The sequence below is a fragment of the Mustela erminea genome, chromosome 18, assembly GCF_009829155.1.
Source record: "Mustela erminea isolate mMusErm1 chromosome 18, mMusErm1.Pri, whole genome shotgun sequence".
Lineage (NCBI taxonomy): Eukaryota > Metazoa > Chordata > Mammalia > Carnivora > Mustelidae > Mustela > Mustela erminea.
The window spans coordinates 44,895,154-44,917,741 of record NC_045631.1 but is presented as its reverse complement, the minus strand read 5'-3'; the positions used below and the strand labels follow the sequence as shown (position 1 = coordinate 44,917,741).

Here is a 22,588-nt window from a genome sequence, read left to right as displayed (position 1 = left end):
GCATTCCCCATGGTTAGAAAAGGACAGAGCATTCAGCAGGATTAGAAGGTGACTAGAGCAAGAGAGATTAAATACAACCCCCCACCATCCCACTTCCCTTCTCCTATAAAGAATGTTTATCAGTTTGCAGCCATGCTGCCATTCACACTTAGACACCAAGATACTCCCAGGGAAAGAGTAAGATGTGCAAAGGTCAAAGACACTGAACCCGCACAACACCGTTAGGCAGGTATTATTATCCCCATTTAACAGTGGAGTGAACTGAGGCTCAGAGATACAGAAGCCAAGAGTGAATGGCCTGAGGCCAGCAGCTAATAAGGGACATAGCTGGGATGTCAACATGGCATTCGGGGACCCAAATCCAAAGTTCAAAGTTACTACACTGAGGTGGTCCCACTTACCCTCAACCCAGCAGCTCCAAATCATAGAAGACAACCACAGTTGAAAGCACCAGGAAAACTGTCAGTGAGGATTATTGTTAAAGGAACAGAGTAAGTCTGCCGAGACAGAGGGGAAAAGGGATTTTAAAGTCTTTCAAAATATTCAGAAGCACACCGCTGTCCTCTCCTCCTTCCAAAGAAAGTTCTTTATTGTCCAGCCAATCAACAATGATTTAATGAGGCCCAGCACCATACTAAGCATAAATACAAAAACATAAGACACAGTCCCTGCCAATATGAGGCGTACAACCTTACTATTTCTCAGGAATTACTCCAGGGTTAAAACAAAATCTGGACTTGGATGCCAGTATTGCAAGGAACATTCTTTCAAGTCAATATTTCAAAGAAAAACATCACACCCCACATGTATCATGGTATGAAACTTCTTCCTAGTAATATCAACTTCATTATCATCAACAAACAGGGTTTACTTTTGTTAAAATTCACCTTACATTCCCCTCCTAGATCTGTTAATTTGAATAAACATTTTTCTCAAAAAAGGAATTTTCAAAGGTGAAGTAGGGGAAGTGCATAGGTACACATTTGGCCAAGAGCCATCTGCGCAAACGAGCTCTAGACTACCGCATGAGACCCAGCTCATCACCAGGCCGTTTCTATGAATGTTTTGAAGACAACATAAAGCACGTCTCCACACAGGACATCACTGCATCCAGAAGACGGAGTCAGCACCGCGGACAGCGGTTAGGATTAGACATTTTTCGTAGCAAAATTTAGCACCAACTCAGGGGCAGTAACAGGGGTTGCCGGGAATTTCGTCTCCAAAATGAACCTCTCAATCCTCTTTCACTCTCAGAACTCACAGGTGTGTGGTTCTGGGAACAGAAACTAAGTAACACCGCAAGCCGAATGGAGACAACTGAACTTGGTGACGATTCCATCCCAGGAGTGAAACCTCCTGCTTGGAGCACAGAACATTCAGCACAGAGCAGAGAAGTGGGAGCAGCTGCCTCAGGAGCCTGAAACCTGAGATGGTGATACAAGGACACAAACACGACCCTCACCTCCCTTCCGTAACCCGGCCCTTCGCTTGACTGTGGGGCCCCTGTAAAGAGCCTCGGCCTCACACTGGGTTACTTACCCCAAATGGTCTCCATTTGGCAAATAAGAGGCAACAAGGGGAAGGAACTAGCATGAGGGAATGACGTTCTAGTGTTACGGACTCTGGATACTCTAATGAAGAAGATCTCAAGTTTTTTTCAATAAAGTACATTAAACCAGGAAGAACATAACTTACGGGAAAATTTCGGAGCTGAATTTCAACCCTGCAGCAAGCAGGTGTCTTTTTTCTTGAGGACCGTTTGCTTTGAAAGCACTGAAAAGTGAGCTGCGAGCTCTGGCAGTGATGGGGAAGAATGACAGGCCATTCCTCGTTTACAAAAGGCCACCGAAGTCTAACATGACTCTGGGCAGGCAGAGCCACCGGACCCAGGACGGCACAGCTCCACCTGGGCCCTATGCCAGCTCTCCTCCTCCTGCCCACCACAAGGGCCTCTCAGGCTGTTGTGTGCCAGGAAAGCTCTCCGGACCCCTCCATCACCTGCTAAGTTGACCCTCGAAACTCCTGAAATGGAAGGTAGCGTTTAAAATGAAACACTGATTTTTCTTCAAATGTAAGCCTGGTTTTCTTGTAGCATGGCTAAGGCACAGTGTGAGAAAGCTGCTCCCACTCCCAGCCACACACCCATCCTCGGCTCCTCACACGCACACACGCACACAGAAGAGGCCAGCTGAGTGTGCCAAGATGCACGGCGAACGGGGCGCTTCCGATCACTTCTGCGTTTTGAGCTGGTTGGAGAGCCAGTCCAGGCCTTCGTAAAGCCCATCTCCACTGGTCGCACAAGTGGCCTGAATGTACCAGTTTCTCTGGCGGAGGGAATGTAGGCCGAGCTTGTCTGTTATTTCTGCTGCATTCATCGCGTTGGGAAGATCCTTGAGAAAGAAAATTCAGGAATCAGTTTATAATGATGCCTTTTTATAATGAAAGATGCTCTTCTCCCAAATTCTCAGTCATAGGGCGCCTGGGTGGCTCAATGGGTTAAGCGTCTGCCTTTGGCTCAGGTCATGATCCCAGGGTCCTGGGGATCAAGGCCCACATCCGGCTCTCTGCTCAGCAGGGAGCTGCTTCCCCCTCTCTCTGCCTGCCTCTCTGCCAACTTGTGATCTCTCTCTCTCTGTCAAATAAATAAGTAAATAAAAATCTTAAAAAAAAAAGCAACACCTCAGTCACAGTCTCCGCTCAGCAGATCCCCAATTTCTCTCGCTCTCTCTGAACCGCTCAACTCCACTTCAGGAAACCCCATCAAAACATGCAGGATCTGACCACTTCTCACCACGCCCACAGCTACCCACCCACGCCTACCATGGCCACTTCTACCTCCAGGTACTGACATAACTTCCGAATTGGTCTCCTTGCTTCTATGCTTGTTCCCCTTGAATCTATTCTCAACCCAGTGGTCAGTAAAGTCAGAGCAAGTCACTCTTTCCAAGCCCTGAAGCGGATCCATCTCTCAGGGGGAGGAGCCGGAGTCCTCACCGTGGTCAGCAAGGCCTTCAGGACCCGAGTCCCCAGGACCCCTCCCTAGTTTGCCTGCTTCATCTTATCCAACACAGCACTCTCCACGTGTGACTGTACTATAAAACTGACTTATTTGCTATGTTAATGACTTAGATTACCTGTCCCTAACTAGAACACAAGTTTTACAAGGGCAGGAATTTCTATCTTGTCCTCTGATTATTCCAAGTTCTAGAACTGTACCTGGCACGTGCGTGGTAAGGCAGATCTAGCAATACTGCTATGGAATGACATCACAACACGCTACGTGAGAAAGCAGGCAGATTCCCAGCATGTAAGTATGAATGCAATCACGCAGCTGCTTATACAGGCATGGAAAGCTGTATCTCTGAAGGAAGATGGAAGAAACTTAACATTATTTTACCCTGAAGACTGAGGCAAGAATATGTCACTTGGTACTCTAAACTGCTGGCAGATTTATACTACGAGCATGTTCTGCTTTTATAATTAAAAAGAACAAGCGTCATTCTCTTTTTGAAAGTCCATTAACTTCACGAGTGAAATTCAGGACTGGCATAGACCCAAACAGTAGGGTAAAGCCTAAGCGAATGACGGTCCAGCCACTGTTTAAAATCATGTTTACAGGGCACCTGGGTGGTTCAGTTGGTCCTGATCAGCTCAGCATCATGAGCTCAAGCCCTGCACTGAGCTCATGCCGGGTGTGGAGCTACTTCAAAAAAAAATCTAGGGGCGCCTGGGTGGCTCAGTGGGTTAAGCCTCTGCCTTCAGCTCCGGTCATGATCTTGGGGTCTTGGGATTGAGCCCCGAGTCAGGCTCTCTGCTCAGCAGGGAGCCTGCTTCCCCCTTCACTCTGCCTGCTGCTCTGCCTGCTTGTGAACTCTTTCTCTCTCTGTGTCAAATAAATAAACAAAATCTTAAACAAAAATAAAAACAAAAAATCTAAGGGGCGCCTGGGTGGCTCAGTCGGTTAAGCGTCTGCTTTCGGGTCAAGTCATGATCCCAAGGGCCTGGGATCAAGCCCCGCATCGGGCTCCCTGCTCGGCGGGGAGTCTGCTTCTCCCTCTGCCCCTTCTACCCTCTCTCTCTCTCTGTCAAAACAAAACAAAAAAAAACTAAAAAAAAAAAAATAAAAAAAATAATAAAACACAATACAATATAAAACAAAATCATGTTACAAAGACCCGAAGGGCAAGAGAAACGCCTTGCATAAATCCGAAGTGACAAAACACGAAGGACTCAGCCCCGTCAGATGAGCATGAGCTCAATCGCAGAACGAATGTATTCGTGACAGAGAAAGTGGAAGGAAACACATCACGACCTGACTGAGGTCATCTCAGGCTGGTACATTCCATGACTCTACCTCATGCCACGATGCTCCCTTCCTTCCAAGCTTCGCTCCACTTTGAATCCCAGGGCGGGACGGCTCAACACTTGGCCCTCCTCCCACTCTTCCTTTACTACTTTCCGCTACATGTACACGAAGCCCCTTCTTCCTCCTTGACAGACCCCATTTGACACAACCATCTCCCCCCTCGCTGTCCCTGTCCCCTCCGTTCCAGCTGCACTGGCTGCCTTGCTGTTCCTAGCCCCACGCAGCTCCCTTCCCGCTGGCCTTCCAATCTGCTCAGATGTCGTCTTCTCGTGGAGGCATTCTGGCCCTTTCCCACAGCCAGCCTGCCCCCCTCCTCCGCTCACCTTCCTCTACCACACTTCCAGCAGACACACCACGTGTTACTGACTGACTCTCCTACCACTAGAACGTAAACTCCATGAACACAGGGACTTTTATCTGTCTTGCTGCTCAAGGCTATGTCACCAAAACAATGTCTATATCTTAGTAGATGCTCAATTCGTATCTGTTCAATCAATGAACAGAATACATAAGCTAAAAAGGAAGTGGGGGGCAGGCCTGGCTGGCTTAGTTGGTAGAACATGTGATGAGTCTTGATCTTGGGGTCGGGAGTTCAAGCCCCACACTGGACACTGGGCCTAGAGCTACTTAAAAAAGAGAAAAAGAAAAAAGGAGGTGGAGGGAAAAGTTATGGTAGGGACTAGAGAGAGGGAGGCACACATCTAATCTAAATATCTGTATTTTTAAGTGAACATCTGGCAGCAATTTTGGTCCCAGTACTCAGAAAGCCAACAACATACCTGTTTATTTACGAACACCAGTAAGACTGCATCTCTGAGCTCATCTTCTGCTAACATTCTGGTTAGTTCCTCGCGGGCCTCATTGACTCGCTCTCTGTCATTACTGTCGACCACAAAAATCAGACCTGGAAAGAAATCACAAGCATGTTGGTGATCTGAACCTAGAAAGTGAGAACATTTACGTGCCCTTACAGCTATGCATACATATAACCTATGCATATGGTTTCACTGAAAGCACTCAGGGAGGGACATCTACTCTGCGGAGTTAGAGAGCCTGCCAAGTTAGAGAGCCTGTCGCACCGCACTAGCCCATCTTTTTGGAAGCAAACAGGCTTTCCCCAGGTTAACAGAAGAAAGAATATAGAGAAAAGATTAGGTTCATGCTTAATCACTTCATTTCTACATCCTGTTTACATAACAAAGTCCCCATAAAACCCAGGGACATCAAAGTTCGCATAAGCACCCCTGGTCGGCAACACTCGGCAGACACGTCACTCATCAGGTAGCTGGAGGTCCGGCGTCCTGACGGAAAGGACAATGTTCTGGGGACACCCACATTTTCAGCAGGTGTCCGAATGGAGGGAGTCTTGTACCCTTAACCTGGGAAGTCTGGCCCAACTCCAGGAAGTTGGTGTCGAGAAATCTTCGCAGGATCCCATTCCAGACAGCATCAGAGAAATCCCAGGAAGCACAAGACGGTCGAGGAAAGATACCATCACACTGAGTCTATGCCAAGCTGGCTGAACCCTGCACAGACCAGGTCATCACTGGCTGGGCCAACATGAGTTCCAGAGGATTCCCTAGGGGGAAAGCCAATATACACCCAAATACAGAACGGGGAAGACCCCTCTCAGCAGTAGTTTCTGTGGCAATAATGATAACAAGAACTGGGTGGTTAGCTGAGGTGAGTCCTCTGGGAGACAAATACGTGAAGCAGCTGCCAGAACGAGTTTGCTCCTAAGCCGGACCACGAGGATACGGGGGAGAAAAAGCCTTCTCCGTCGTCCGTCAGTCAGAACATCCTGCAAATATTATTACCTGGTCACTGCTGGACCCCACATTCTAAAACTCAGGCAAACTGAAAGGACTCAAAAAATGCCTAGGAGGGGCGCCTGGGTGGCTCAGTGGGTTAAAGCCTCTGCCTTCAGCTCAGGTCATGATCCCAGGGTCCTGGGATGGAGCCACGCATTGGGCTCTCTGCTCGGCAGGGAGCCTGCTTCCTCCTCTCTCTCTCTCTGCCTGGCTCTCTGCCTACTTGTGATCTGTCAAATAAGTAAATAAATAAAATCTTTAAAAAAAAAAAAAAATGCCTAGGATGGCAAAGGAATGAGATGTGCCACGCCAGAAGAAAAAGAACGGATACACTGAGGGTATTTTATCGTGAGAAAAGACTCACTGGAAGGACTGCCAGCTGTCTTTACGTATCTAAAGAGCTATGCCATAAAGAGAGGTTCAACTTGTTTTATATACAGCTCTCTTCGTACACTGACGATCAGTGGGCGCAAACTACAGGAAGTCGTCGGACAGAGAGTCAACAGAACTGAAGAGGCAATGGGCTCCCTCAGGAGGCAACCCCACCACTGGAGACACGCGTGCCCAGCTTCAGCCACTGCCTGTGGGGACACTGCCAGAGGGACCTCCCTGGTAGGAGAAGTGTAGTGGGACAAGATGACCTCTTGGCTCCTTCGGACACTGGGATTTCACAGCTGTGTCTGGGAGGGAAAATCAGTGCCTACCCTCCCGGCCTTCCCAGCTCTGGAAAGGCCAAGTGCAGCGGACAGCTTCCAGGTGTGGGGACAGTCCCCGGGTTTGGGGACTACATGAGAGACAAAGTCACATCTGTTATATCACAACAGATTTCAAAAGTGCAGAACATTCAAAACCTCCCCCCAAAATGTGATAGTCTACCTGTAGTATAACCAAGACTCTGATCTTAACTAAGCAAACAAGGTTATCCAGAAATTCAGGGAGATCCTGGCAAAACTGACAGGGTGGGAGCAGATATATAATCCCTTTGCCAATCCTAATAAAAATAAAGGTTTATAAATATTAGAGCCCATTTCATACTGTTTTTAATGTAAATCCTTATCCGAGAAACAAAAGAACCTAGCATCAGATTGACTTCACTTTTGAAATGGAAGAACCTAGAAAAGGTAAATTTACGCATGAATAGTGTGATCAAATTTGTTTTAAATGAGGGGGTAATATATTTCCGGCTGCTTGCACATGCATAAAGTATCTTTGGACCAATATACAAGGAATACAAGTGCTTGTCTATGGGAGTGGGGAACTGGGTGGTTAAGGAACAGGAATGAGACAATGACTTTTCTTTATATTCTTTTCTATCTTTTGGAATTTTGCAGCATATAAATGTATTCCCATTTAACGAATTAAAATAACTGAACCTACAATCAAGGAGAAAAATCCTTCCACATGGGAACTAATGGACCATTTTATGCACACTGTATAATAACATAATTAACTAAGAAATCACACAAACAACTCAAATTTCAATCTCTAGAAGTAAAGCCTAAGTGAACACACAGTTAAGTGTCTTATTGGAGAGCTAAACGCTATCATTAAGTCTGTCATACTCAACATACTGATGAAAAATTTTCAAATAAAAAAAGGCAGCATGACCTTTGAGGAGCCGGCAGGAGAGACAGGGGCAGCCTCCAAGGCTCCTCCTGGCTAAGATGTCCGGACCCACCAGAGACAGCAAATCCATTCTTCAAACCGTCCCCATTTGCTGGTTTCACGAAGAGTCTAACTGACCCACCCCGGGGTCCTAGATCAAGCCGGGTGCCTGCCATCACCGCAAATTACTGAAGTTCCATAAAATCGGGCTTGTCATGAATAGAAGATTGAAAACAAAAAGGCATTCCAACTTTTGGTGACCGAAATGTGACACTACATGTGGCAAAAGGACTCCTGCCAGAGAATGAGGATGTAAAGTCTCTCACCATTTGGGCTCAGTGACGGTTAATTTTATGTGTCAACATGACCAGGCCACGGGGTGCCCAGACGTTTGGTCAAAAATTATTCTGGTGTGTCTGAGGGTGTTCCTGGCTGAGGTGAGTAACGTTTGAATCAGGAGACTGAGTAAAGCAAACTTCCCTTCCCAGCGTTGGGGCCGGTAGAGGGCAGAGGTGCTCTCCAATCCACTGCAGGCCTGAAGAGAACACGAAAGCAGTGGAGAGAAGTCCCTGCCTGACCATCCTGGAGCTGGTCTTCTGCCCTTGGACTGGACTTTCCACCTTTGGCTCTCCCGGTTCCCCTGCTTGCCAAATGCAGATACTGGGCCTGCTCAGGCTCTAGTAACCATGTGGGCCAATTCCTCATAATAAATCTGAGACAGACAGACAGACACACATACACACACACACACACACACACACACACACACACGTGTAACTCCATCCATCCTCTTGGCTCTGTTTCCTCTGGAGAACCCAGTCTAATAAAGGCTCCTATCTGAGTGCCTACTACTTCCCAACCACAGAACAAAGCATTTTACAAAATCCATCTCATTTAAGCCAAATGATCCAACACGGCAGGTACTACCTCCATTTTATAGATAAGGAAACAGAGACAAAAAAAGACGAACTTTCCCAAGGTTTCATAGTAGAGCTGGGGTTCAAACCCACACTTTCTCATTTTATTAACTAATAAGGAATCGCAATAGTCTGGCCAAAATGGCATGTGCCAAGCCAAGTTACATGAACACTCCGGGTATCAACAGTACTGTGTGCAGGGGACTGAAACACAAAGACAGACAAATCAGAGAGTCATTACGGAAGTTGCTTGTGCTGGCTCTGACAAATAGAATCTTTTTAAAAAAATTTTTTAAAAGCCCCGAAACCAGTGGTAAGGAAGTAAGACAATGATCTGGGATGCGTGTGTCAAGTCACACACTTTCAGAATAGCGGGGCAACCGGGAAGGACCCAGCCACACAAGATGCTGGCATCTGGGGTTCCAGCCTTGCCTGTTCATCTCTTTCTCACCAGCGGCATGACTTTTAGATATTCTCAACGAGTTTAAAGGAATTTACTGAACTCAAATTCTCTAAAACCTGGTACTTCATCTGAGGCACATACAACTTTCAGTTAAGCAAAAGACAACTTCATCAGGAGAGCCATTTTTTAACTAGTCTGCATTAAGAGCAGTTTTCTATGTAGGGCATTAATGCCCAAGTACTTTTTCTAGGAAGGCAGAGACCATTTTCCAAAAAGAAACCTCCGCAGTAAGTTTAAGTGGGCCATCAGAGGAGAAAGAACAACTGATGGTTCGTATAAAGTGGAGCACAAGGTTTTGCTTCAAGCATCCATCCTTAGACACATTTAATCCAAATGGGTCCAAGGCCACAGACTGGACAATCTTTACCTTGGGTGTTCTGGAAATAATGTCGCCACAAAGGTCTGATTTTGTCCTGGCCACCAACATCCCAGACCGTGAAGCTGATATTTTTATATTCTACCGTTTCCACATTGAAACCTAAATTGGGAAGAAGGAGAAAATTTTTAATGAAGACTTTTAAAGAATTCTAATGAATTTCAGCTGACATTTGGACAGTATTTTTAATTTACAAAGCAACTTGCTAGTCAAAATCTTTAGCTCACAGGGGGAGCCTGGCTGGCTTAGCCAGTAGAGCATACAACTCTTGACCTTGGGGTCTTGAGTTCAAGCCCCACATTACTCTTAATTCAAAACAAAACAAACAAAAAAGATACACAGCTTACAAAACAGGGTGTATTAGTCTTCCATGCACCGCGACAGGTGTCTCAAACCTTCTCTACTCTCCAACCTCACACATCCTCTCCGATCTTACAGCGTACTTCAGGGCACACAGAAACCATTAATGAGACTGACCTCCACCTTCCAGCAAACAGCGTAGAAACCTACCTACCTCTGCACCCATACTTCTTTCTCTCCCTATTACAAGAGAAGGGGGCAACTATCCAATGCCCATTCCATCTAAACATACAGTCTGGACTTCTCCTAAGTCTCCAACCCATTCTTCTCAGCATGCTTAAGTCTTTACATCTTTCAAAAGAGCCCTTCCTTGGAGCGCCTGGGTGGCTCAGTCGTTAAGCGTCTGCCTTCGGCTCAGATCATGATCCTGGAGTCCTGGGACTGAGCCCCCGAGTCAGGTTCCCTGCTCAGCAGGAGGCCTGCTTCTCTCTCTCCAGCCCTGCCTGTGTTCCCTCTCTCACTGTCTCTCTCTCTGTCAAATAAATAAATATGTTTAAAAAAAAAAAAAAAAGCCCTTCCTTGACTCCCCGTCTTCGACTGCTCTCACTCTCGATTTTCCCTATCAAAGCCAAACTTCTCTAAGAAGCTGAGTCTCATTCACTGCACCCACTGCGTCACCTGTAACCCAACAGCACCTTCTGCTTCACTGTGTTACAAAGCTGGTCTGGCCAATGTGAGGCACGAGCACCATGTCAATAAACCCAACAAATGCTCCCCCGTTCCTGCGTAATTCGATTTTATATCTGACACTACTGCTCACTCACTTCTTGAAACTCTTCCCTGGTTTCCCATTTTCCTATTTCTATGGCTGAATCTCCTTGGTCTACTTAGTGAGCTCAACCACATTTAACTGATCCTTAAATGATGGAGTTTCTAGGACTCTGTCCTGCTCCATCCGTTCTCCTCTTTCCACTGCCCCAAGAGGTAATCTCACTCAGTGGTAGGGCTTCATTACCACGTTTGTGCTAACAACCTTCAAATTTACATGATCTCATCCCAGATCTCCTGAGCTTCAGGCTCGTAATCCAGCCTTCCATCGACAGATTAGATCTCTCAAAGGCTCCGATGAGACATTATGTCAAGGGGCACCTGGGTGGCTCAGCGGGTTAAAGCTTCTGCCTTCGGCTCAGGTCATGATTCCAGGGTCCAGGGATCAAGCCCCTCGCATCAGGCTCTCTGCTCAGCAGGGAGTCTGCTTCCCTTCCTCTCTCTCTGCCTGCCTCTCTGCCTACTTGTGATATCTCTCTGTCAAATAAATAAATAAAATCTTAAAAAAAAAAAAAAAAAGACATTATGTCAAAACTGAACATAAGATCCCCACCCCTCCAGGGATGCCTCGGTAGCTCCACTGGCTGAGCGTTTGAATTTTGATTTCATCAGCTCAGGTCGTGATCTCAGGGTTGTTGAGTTCAAGCGCCCTGTTTTTGCTCCATGCTGGGCATTAAAAAAAAAAAAGATCTCTGCCCCTCTAAGTTGCTCCTTTCCTAGTTATCCCCCGTACTGACTTCATCCTACAAGCTGGAAATCTGGGAGGCATCCCTGACACTTCCAACTTTCTCACCCCTAAAAATCTCATTATCAAATCTTACCCATAAAACCTCCTAAATATCTAATAGCTGTCCTAACCCAAGAGACAGTCATTTCTAGCCTCAATTACTGAAGTAACCTAACTACTCTATCTGTACCTACTCTTCCTCTTCTCCGTCCATTCACCATTTTCCAATCAAAACTTTCAAAATATACAATACGGTCGTATCACTTCGCTACACATTTACGCTTGTCTAAGATACTTAAAATAAGAGGGGAAAAAATAATCTCTCCTTGGTTTCCCACACCCAAATCCCGAACATGACCATCGAGGTCGACCACAACCTGGGCCTGCTCACTTTGAGTCATGCCTTGTTTTAGCAAGAGGCACTCACTACATTGCAGCAGTCTCAATTCTTGCTAAATAAATGTGTTAACTCAGTTCCATTCTAATCCTAAAGTGATGAGGGAAGGGAGGTGAGGCGTGAAACTTAGCAAAATCATCTTAAATGTAATCTGGAGAAATAAGCGAGTAAGCGTAACCAGGAACTCTCTGAAAACAGCTAACAAATTATTTGTAAAGATATTATCAAACCTTAGGAATGCATGAAATAATTAAGTTCAAATGACTACAACAGGGAGTTGTCTAAAAGAAGACACATATACCCAAGAAAATTTAGAATATGATACAGAAAGCATTTAAAATCAGCAAGGAGGGGTGCGTAGGTGGCTCAGTGGGTTAATAAGCCTCTGCCTTGGGCTCAGGTCCTGATCTCAGGGTCCTGGGATCGAGTCCAACATTGGGCTCTCTGCTTGGCTGGGAGCCTGCTTCCTCCTCTCTCCCTCTCTCTCTCTCTCTCTCTCTCTGACTCCTTGTGATCTTTCTCTGTCAAATAAATAAATAAAATTTTTTTTAAAAAAATCAGCAAGGATGGGGCACCTGGGTGGCTCAGCTGGTTGAGCTTCCAACTGCTGATTTCAACTAGTCATAAGATTGGGGTCATAAGATCGAGCCTCATGTCAGGCTCCATGCTTAGCAAAGAGTCTGCTTGTGCCTTTCCCTCTTCTTTTCCCACTCACTCTCTCTCTCAAATAAATAAATAAAATCTAAGAAGAAATTATAATAAAAAAATAATAAACCAAATCAGCATGGAAAAATTACCCAGTAAGTGGGTATGGACAACTGTCTACCCCTGCACATGTCCAACATATATGTGGCCATTTGGATTTAATTAAAATTACGTACAATTAGGGGCGCCTGGCTGGCTCAGTCAGAAGAGCATGAGACACTTTATCTCAGAGTTGTGAGTTCGAGCCCCACCTTGGGTATAAAGATTACTTAAATAAAACACTTCAAAAAATATTTTAAAATAAAATTAAGTACAATTAAAAAGTCAGCTCCTCGATCACACCAGCCACACTTCAAGTGTTCAACAGCCACTCGTGGCTAAAGGTACCACCATGGACAGCATGGACACAGAACACTTCCATCACTGCAGAATGTTCTACTGGACAACATTGGCCTACTCATTTGAAAAATATAAATCCCTATCTTACTCATAACAGAAAAGTAAACTTCAAATAGATAGAATATTTCAATGTTTTTAAAAACAAAATAAAAATAACACAGAAAGTTAGCAGAAAATACTGGTAAATACTTTTATGACCCTGGAATAAGGAAGACCTTTCTAAAAATGATATCAAAGCTTCAAAAAAAAAAAAAGAAAGAAAGAAAAAGAAATTGGTAGGATGCCTGGGTGACTCAGTCAGTTAAGTGTCTGCCTTTGGCTCAGGTTGTGATGTCAGGGTTGTGGGACTGAGCTCCCCACGAGGGTCCACACTCATCAGGGAGACTGCTTATCCCTCTATTCCTCCTCCCCACACTCATACACTCTCTATCTCAAATAAATAAATAAAATCTTAAAAATGAAAAAAATTGGTAAATTTGAGCCCCTCAAATTCTATATGGCAAAACACAGAAAAAATGAGGTTGAAAGACAATTGACTGGAAAGCTAACACATGAAAAGAGTTGTTCCAGACCCGTGATATACCTCTTCAAATGGCTAAGAGACAAATAAACACGCTAACAAAAAGAAAAGACAGTAGAACCAATTAAAATCAAGGCGTGGACTGGAGTGCCTGGCTGGCTCAGCTGGTAGAGCACAGGACTCTTAATCTCGGGTCGCGAGGTCAAGCCCCACACTGGACAGAGACTATTTAAAAAATAAACGAATAAGGGGCACAAGGGTGGCTCAGTTCATTAACTATCCAACTCTTGATTTTTGGCTCAGGCCATGATCTCAGGGTTGTGGGACTGAGTCTCCAATCTGGCTCTATGCTCAGCTGGGAGTCTGCTTAAGATTCTCTCTCCCCCTCTCGCTGTCCCTCCTGCAGCACAGGCACGCTTGCTCTCTCTCACTCTCTTGCAAATAAATTTTAAAAAGCTTAGAAACTCAATAAAGAGGGGCACCTGGGTGGCTCAGTGGGTTAAGCCGCTGCCTTCGGCTCGGGTCATGATCTCAGGGTCCTGGGATCGAGCCCCGAATCGGGCTCTCTGCTCGGCGGGGAGCCTGCTTCCTCCTCTCTCTCTCTCTGCCTGCCTCTAAGCCTACCTGTGATCTCTCTGTGTCAAATAAATGAATGAAATCTTAAAAAAAAAAAAAAAAAAGAAACTCAATAAAGAAATAAGATTGAGTCATAGAACAAATACAAACAGCCAACAGATGTTTGAATATATCCACTTACAATAAAAGAAATCCCAATAAAAATCAGTGTTCTTTCTCCATCCGTTTGGGAGAAATGAACACTTTTTTTTTTTTTTTTTTTTTAAGTTATGGTCAGATTTTTGGGAGTTTTTTTTTTTTTTTTTTTAAAGATTTTATTTATTTATTTGACAGAGAGAAATCACAAGTAGATGGAGAGGCAGGCAGACAGAGAGAGAGGGAAGCAGGCTCTCCGCTGAGCAGAAAGCCCGATGCAGGACTCGATCCCAGGACCCTGGGATCATGACCTGAGCCGAAGGCAGCGGCTTAACCCACTGAGCCACCCAGGTGCCCCAGAAATGAACACTTTTTAATGGTTGGTGACACAGCCTTTTTGGAGAGAAGTTTGGCAGTGTGTATCCACATTTTAAATGTACTTAAGTTTTGGGTGCCTGGGTGGCTCAGTGGGTTAAGCCGCTGCCTTCGGCTCAGGTCATGATCTCAGGGTCCTGGGATCGAGTCCCGCATCGGGCTCTCTGCTCAGCAGGGAGCCTGCTTCCTCCTCTCTCTCTGTCTGCCTCTCTGCCTACTTGTGATCTCTCTCTGTCAAATAAATAAATAAAATCTTAAAAAAAAAAAATAAATAAAAAATAAATGTACTTAAGTTTTATTTTGCTTGTTTTTTGTTTTGTTTTTTAAGTAAATGCTATGCCAGTATGGGGCTTGAACTCATGACTCGATCCCGAGAGCAAGAGTCCATGCTCTATGGACTGAGTCAGCCAGGTGCCTCTAAACGTACATTAGTTTTAACATAGCAATCCTTCCTCCAGAAATTACTGCAAGGAGTAGAGAACATGTCTGCAAAAATGTTAAAGATGCTTACTTCAGTGTCATTTACAAAAAATCACCACAAATAACTGAACCAAACATCAGTGGAAATTCATTAAAAATACAGCCACATAATGGAATACTATCCCCCATTATTAAAATTTTATGTCAATCTGTATAAATTGTTATTTAATCGCCAAAACTTAGTGACTTAGAATAATGATTCTGCCCCTCCAACAATTCTGGGGGTTGCCTGGGCTTCAGCTATGGAGTCTCCTGAGGGCTGAACTGGGCCCCTCTCTCTCCAGGTGGTCTTTTCATAACACTGAGCATCCTCTTACGGTGATGGCAGTGTTCCAAAAGTACAAGCCTCAAGACACAAGCACTTCTTCAATCTTTGTTTGAATTACATTTGTTGATGTCCTCTTGGTCAAAGCAAGCCATGTGGCCAAGCTCAGCATCACCGGAGAAGGGGATGATTCCCTGGGGGCCATCTGTTTCACAATCTATAAGATGGATATCCCATTCACTCACCACATATTTACCAGACAGCTACTATGTGCCAGGCACTTTGCCAGAGGCCTGGGAACAATGGTGAAAACGAGAGACATGGCTCCTGCCCTTATCTACACACTGCTGGAAGGAAGGGAAGCGGGAAAGCAATGCCAAATATGTTGAGAATTTCTAAGAAGTTCTGGTTACTATGGAAATTTTTAACAGGGGAAAAGCAGTCCAGGCCATCAGGAAAGGTGCCCCCAAGACATAACGTTGAAACTAAGACCAAAAGAATGAGCTGGCATTAGCTACATAAAGGGGAGGAGACTGAGGAAGAAGGCAGGAAAGCATTCCACAGGGAGGAAATAATATAGAAAGCAACCCAAACATACTGTTTAATGCAGTTTGAAAATAGCATGCATATGATTTTACAAAGGTATTCACCAAAATCTTAACCGTAGATTTTTTTTTTAATACTTGTTTATGTTTTGTCTAACATTATGGGAGCACAAATTATTTTTATAATTGGAGAAAACCAAGCAATTACGCTATTTTCATTTTGGACTAATAGCATTTTTTTAAATTGTGGATGTGAACATTTCCTCCATCTGGTTTCCCCCTTCTCCAAATGTTGCAATCTCTGAAACCACTGCCCAAGTTCAAACTTGATCATTTGGCTTCCTGTGACTAATCCAACATTCAGAACACAACTAATTTCACATGTCATCTTGCGCAGCCTATTCTAACTCAGGAGATTGGATCTAGAGGCAGTTCAGAAGGCAAAGATTTAGTCCTATCAGACCTGCCTTTGCAAAAAAATGGCCCACAAAACACAGTGCTAGTTTGCAGGAATAACTCTACTGCCAGGTTCTCCTCCAGCACTGGAACAAATCAGTTTCTTCAGCTGGACACCAACTCAAGGAATTGGCTTGAGCCAGAGTAAAGAACATCACACTGCATCTTTACACCCTAGGAACATACTTCCTGGGGACATACTTCCACTTAGAAAGGCCAGCTGGAAGGAAGATGGACTGAAGGGGCAACAAGAGATTCCCAGCTCCCATCTCAAGCTTGGACTGGGACACACACTAATTGACTGGAAAAGAGGGCATAACTGCCCTCCCTGGTCATTTGTCTAAGATTTTACTTTTAAATAATCTCTACATCCAACGTGGGGCTCAAACTCATAACTCTGAGATCAAGAGTCGCAAGCTCTGGGGCGCCTGGGTGGCTCAGTGGGTTAAAGCCTCTGTCTTCGACTCAGGTCATGATCCCAGGGTCCTGGGATTGAGCCCTGCATCGGGCTCTCTGCTCAGTGAGAGCCTGCTTCCCTTCCTCTCTCTCTGCCTGCCTCCCTGCCTACTTGTGATCTCTGTCTGTCAAATGAATAAATAAAAATCTTTAAAAAAAAAAAAAGTTGCAAGCTCCGGAGCACCTGGTGGCTCAGCTGGTTAAGCACTGAAATATTGGTTTCAGCTCACGTTGTGATCTTAGGGTCCCAAGATCAAGACCCACGTTGGACTCTGTGCTGTGTTAAGTCTGCTTGGATTTCTCTCCCTTTCCCGCTGCTCCTCCCCCACAAGGATTACTCCCTCTCTCTAAAATAAATAAATCTTAAAAAAAAAAAAAAAAACCAACCTCTACCGACTGAGCCAGCTTGGCACCTCTGCCCTGTTTTAATCATTATCTTTTTTTTGCCAGGCAGAAAAGGTTAAGGGTGCTTATCCTAAATGTGTCCATTTGATTGCCCTGTAAACCTAGCAATGGTCCTAGAGATGCCAGGGAGCAAGTAGGAAATTCTATATTACCTAGTTTGGGCCTCAAAAAGTTTATGCTCTTGGGGCAGAAAAGATTTTTAAAAGATATATTCAACAACATAAAAGGCATGTAAAAGTGTAACATACTAACTTGTAAACTGGTCTCATCACAGGTCATGAACATACCTATTGTAGGGATGGTAGTCACAATCTCTCCCAGTTTCAATTTATACAAGATGGTAGTTTTTCCGGCTGCATCCAAACCCACCATAAGAATCCGCATCTCTTTTTTCCCGAATAAACTTTTAAACAGTTTTTCAAAAACATTCCCCATTGTGACTGAATTCTGTTACCTAAATGAAAAGAAAGGCAAGTCAAGTAATTGTTCTTTGCAGAGATATAAAAACACCATACATAAAATACAAGTCTCTATTAGAGGTGACTTCTAGTAAAAATTTAAACAATTTTAAGTATAATTTGGCCAGGGAAGAGTAGTGTGTTTTGTTTTCAAAGGGAAATTCAACTAAGTCTTTTGATGCCTTGCCAGAAAATTCTCTTTTCCACTGCAGCATCCAAGTGGGGTAAGTGGAAACACGGTCTCAATGCTACCTCTATGGCAGCAGGCTTTGGTCAGCCTATAGCAATGCCAAAACAAATACAGATGAACTCTCTTGAAATGAGAACTAATGAAGCAGAGAACCAGTTTATTTTACAGGATGTAAAGCTAAGTCCTTAAGGTAGGTTAAATATCAGTATCCTTTAGAAATGTAGTAGTTGCCTTTGGCTAGCAAACAGTATCAACACCCAGAAAAGAACCTAAGACAATTTCAGAGGGGAGAAATATAGCACTGGGACACCACACCGCCTAACAGAGAAACTGACTGGCAAACATCCCCTGTTGACCATCACCTGACTCTCAACCAGTTTAACTTTTTATTGAAATGTAATTTACATAAGACAAAAACACACTTGATAACCAAACAGTTCAATGAAATGTCATAAACCAATCAAAATATGATTACCAGCGACCCGGATCTCCTGGTCTCCCATCCCAGTCATTACCTCCCGAAAGGTAATCACTGTATTGACTTCCAACAGCATAAGCGTTCAATATTTTATTTTTTGGAAGAGCGCACGTTAGATTCTATAATAGTAAAGACAGGCTAGCTTTGCAGAAATTTATTCTACAGTCTTTTAACACAACAGCCTATTTGAAGTGTGAGCCTGACATTTTAAAGACTTAAAAGTAGTCCTGTGTCTGCATCTCTAACTAAGCTCCTGAAAGTCTACAAAGATTCTTTAACAATAAGAAAAAAGTAACCTTGCTTCAAAGACTATGATTTTCCCTTTAAACTGCTAACCACAGGCGCCTGGGTAGCTCACTCCGTTAGGCGCCAGACTCTTGATTTCCGCTCAGGTCATGATCTCAGGATGGTGAGATCCAGCCTGTTACAGGGATGCCGGCTGGGAGCGGAGCCTGCTTAAGATTCTCTCTCTCTCCCTCTGTATCCACCAACACCCCCTCCCCAAATAAATAAATAAAATAAATTGCTAACCAAAGAAAAACTTTACTCTCTGGCAGAACAGAGGCAAAAATGCAACAAGGACAGCCAGTCTCCGGTTCGTCTGGACCCTAGTGATCTCAAGGGGGAAGTCACCAAATTCCAGAGCGCCCACGTCTGAAACTCAACGCTTTCCCACGGTAGCTTAACATGGATGACGTCCGAGCATACACCATTCCATTCTACGACCAGAGAAGAGAAGCAGGGCACTGGGCCGTCTGGGTGGCTCAGCCGTGGGGTGTCTGCCTTCCACTTCTGTCATGATCCCAGGGTCCTGGGATGGAGGCCCACACCGGGCTCCCTGCTTGGCGGGAAGCCTGCTTCTCCCTCTCCCACTCCCTCTGCTTGTGTTCCCTCTCCCACTCCGTCTCTCTCTGTTAAATAAATAAATAAATTTAAAAAAAAAAAAAAGCAGGGCACTTATCTCGTCTAAAAATGAAGTAAAAGTGAACTGCTATAACCAAAGAATGATGAGTGCTCTAACCATTCATAGAAGGTCTGTATGTAAAGTATATACACGTCCAGGGCACTGTACCAATCAAAATCTTGTTGGGCGACAAAAAGAGAGATGCCTTGTCTTTGGTTCCAAAAAAAAAAAAAAAAGGGCAAATCGCATAGATGAGGAAAAACTAAAAGGATGTCAAGGGTCAAGGGGGGAGGTACTCCCTAATTAGATGTCCTTTGAGGCTCACCCGCGCTCGATTCCCCCTCCCAACTACACACGGTACACCACCTAGGTTTTCCCCTCCTGCTTCTCTTTTCCTCTTCTTTCCACTCATCTGCCAGAGGCGCCCAAATCCCGCTGAGCCTCTGGAGACCCTCTGGGGAAAAACGTCCCAGACCCCGGCGCCTCTTCGACCCGCTCACCCTTCCCTGCCACAAGCACCAACTATCCATCAGGGAGGAACGGCGGCGAGACCCCCAGGGCACTAACGGGAGCGGGTGGCCAAGTGGACGTGCGCGGCGGACAGGCACGCGCACCGGGTCCTCGGGAAGAGACTCGAATGCCTTTTCTGCCCACCCGCCAAGCCGCTCCGCCTCGAGATGCCGGTCCTCGGGAGAGCGGAGGACCACGGGTGGACGCGCCAAGCTTCCCTCGGGTCCCCACAACGCCGGCCCTACAGAAGGTGGAGAAGCGCCAGAGAGCCCAACCCCCTTCCGCAGGCCAACCGCTACTCTCTGGTTTCCCGCCCGCTGATGGTGCGGAAATCCAACCAGGCCTTAAATGCTACCGCTTCTTCTCCGTAGCCCGCTACTCACCTGCCACCGCACTGAGCACGATTACCTACACCACTGCCTTTCGGATTTCGGCTCCCTCTTCAAAATGGCGACTGGCGCGGGGGCGGGAACCTCAACCAACCAATCACCCTCCGCCTCTTGGAGCTTTCGTACCAATGAGCTCGAAGTTCCGTGAGTGACGACATGTCTGACCAATGCAAAGGACAATAAGAGCCTAGGCGGGAGGAGGCCCGCCCCTCGCGGCCTAGGCGACGGCACGAAGCTCTGAAAATGCCGGGTTCATCTTCCAATGACAGCTCCCGGCGTCCGGGCGAGACCCTCCCATACGCCCCGCCCCAATGCCTCACATGACCAATCAAAAAAGTCAAAGGAGTTCCGATTTGCTCCGCCAATCAACTTGGAAAGATCCCTAGGATTGAACTAACCCGGGGAGCTTTTGAACCAACCGGGTGGGGGCATGTGGGCGGGGCCGAGTTCCTAGTGATATTTAAGGAAATTTGCCGCTTTGGGGCTAAAAGTAGAAACCAGTTTAGGGCGGTGTCCTGTATGGGAAATACCCAGATATTAACACAGAAGTTAGGCTTAAGGAAAGTTTCCTACTTAGTCTGAAGCTAGATTGCAGCCCTGCCTCTAAACAGATTGTCAATAGTTGAGTAAGATACTAGCCACCTGCGCTGTTCGGATGTCACAGTATCCCAGCTAGCCCTCTCGATGACTCAGATCCCTTAAACGCCAACTTGGTTAGCTAAAAAGGTAACCAACTCTGTAAATGGTATCTGAGATAATCAGAAAACGAACACCTATTAAACACATACAATGTGCCATGAACTATGTCAAGGACTTTACCTGCATGACCATAATGCCTTGTGAGTTAGAAACTGTCATTTCCATTTTACAAAGAGGAAAATTAAGTAGCCGAAAAGAGAGAAAAGCGTAGGTTTTAATCCCTTTACAGGATACTTTCTGTCCTGGCCGCAGTAATTGTGTATATGACAGTAAATATATGAGGGGTTTTTCTATGTGACTCCTTAAAAAATTTTTTTCTGACTATAAAAAATTATACAAAGTCACTTTTTATAAAAAGATTTTATTTATTTACTTGAGAGAGAAGGAGAACAAGCAGGGGGAGCTGCAGAGGGAAAGGGAGAAGCAGGCTCCCCGCTGAGCAGGGAGTCAGACTTGGGACTTTATCCCAGGACCCCAGAATCATGACCTGAGCTGAAGGCAACCACCCAAGGGACTGAGCCACCCAGGTGCCCCTACAAAGCCACTTTTTAAAATACACGAAAAATGACATTCCTCACCAGAATGGACGCAAAGGAGGGGGGAAGAGAGAAAAAAAATTACCCATCATTCTATCATCTAGGGGCAATCACTGTTACATTTTGGATTATTTCTTTTCCGTCATTTTTCCTTGAAGCTTTTCTACATAGTTCAGATTGTGAATACATAAAATTTGGGGTTTTTTTCCAGTTAACATTTTAATTTGAGCATTTTCCACATTACTTAATATTTAAACATTTTTGAAAGCTGTGTAATATTCCCATATGGATATACCCTGATTTATTTAATCATTTTCATGGAATTCAACATTTAGATTGTTTTTAAGTTTTTCTACATGAATAATGTTGCAGTGAACTTTTTCCCCCAGCATTCCTGTCTGCTTTTTTCTTAAGAAAAACCCCAAAAGTGAAATCACTAGGTTAAAACATGAAGATATTTAAGATTCTTGATAACATATTAAGCCTCCAAATCATTTTCTGACTTTGCAAATGTACATTCCCACCCTAAAATGTACATTTTCCCATTCACTTGGCAATGTACATTTGTACATTTCCCATTGCCAAGTAAAAACAGTGCTTACTTCATCATTTGATGAACTCTTTTTAATGTGTTTTGTTTGCTAATTTGATAACCAAAAGAAAAAAAAAAGTATCTCATGTTAGATTCATTTTCATCTCTTTGATTACTTGTTTTTCCCCAAATGATTACTAGTATTTTTATTTCATCTACTACAAATGATCTATTCATGTCCTTCTGCTGACTCCCAAGTCAAAGATGCAAAACTGTTTTGCCAGTAATTATGAAGACTGCTTAAATGGATTCATCATAACTTGAGAAAAGGGTAAAATAGCAAAGAAAAGGTTTTTCCTACCACTGTTTGTACCCTACAAAAAGAATGTTGGAGCTGGGGCACCTGGGTGGCTCAATTGGTTGGATGACTGCCTTGGGCTCAGGTCATGATCCTGGAGTCCCGGGATCGAGTCCCACATCGGGCTCCCAGCTCCATGGGGAGTCTGTTTCTCCCTCTGACCTTCTCCTCGCTCATGTTCTCTCTCACTGTCTCTCTCTCAAATAAATAAATAAAATCTTAAAAAAAAAAAAAAAAGAATGTTGGAGCTGATAATAACGAGACTTTATCCCTCCACCTCAATGACCTGAGAATATGCATTATTTTCCCAAGATCTCCATCATGATGCCTATGAATAAAATAAAGTCCCTGATAACATGGCACTCAATTGTTCAAGGATTACAACCATGTATAGATACACATATTCACACAGAGAGATGTTTATATG

General features: G+C 44.7%; 1 protein-coding gene across 1 annotated transcript; it reads right to left on the bottom strand.

Annotated features, from left to right (window-relative positions):
* Nucleotides 1-560: 560 nt before the first annotated feature.
* On the bottom strand, nucleotides 561-20,137 carry ARL17A (ADP ribosylation factor like GTPase 17A). Its single transcript, XM_032321467.1, has 5 exons — nucleotides 20,031-20,137; nucleotides 17,395-17,561; nucleotides 9,530-9,640; nucleotides 5,146-5,270; nucleotides 561-2,390 (listed from the first exon to the last, which is right to left on the bottom strand). Exons 2-5 carry the CDS (start codon nucleotides 17,540-17,542, stop codon nucleotides 2,229-2,231), a joined length of 546 nt encoding a protein of 181 aa, XP_032177358.1. The 5' UTR covers nucleotides 17,543-17,561; nucleotides 20,031-20,137; the 3' UTR covers nucleotides 561-2,228.
* Between the last annotated feature and the right edge of the window lie 2,451 nt (nucleotides 20,138-22,588).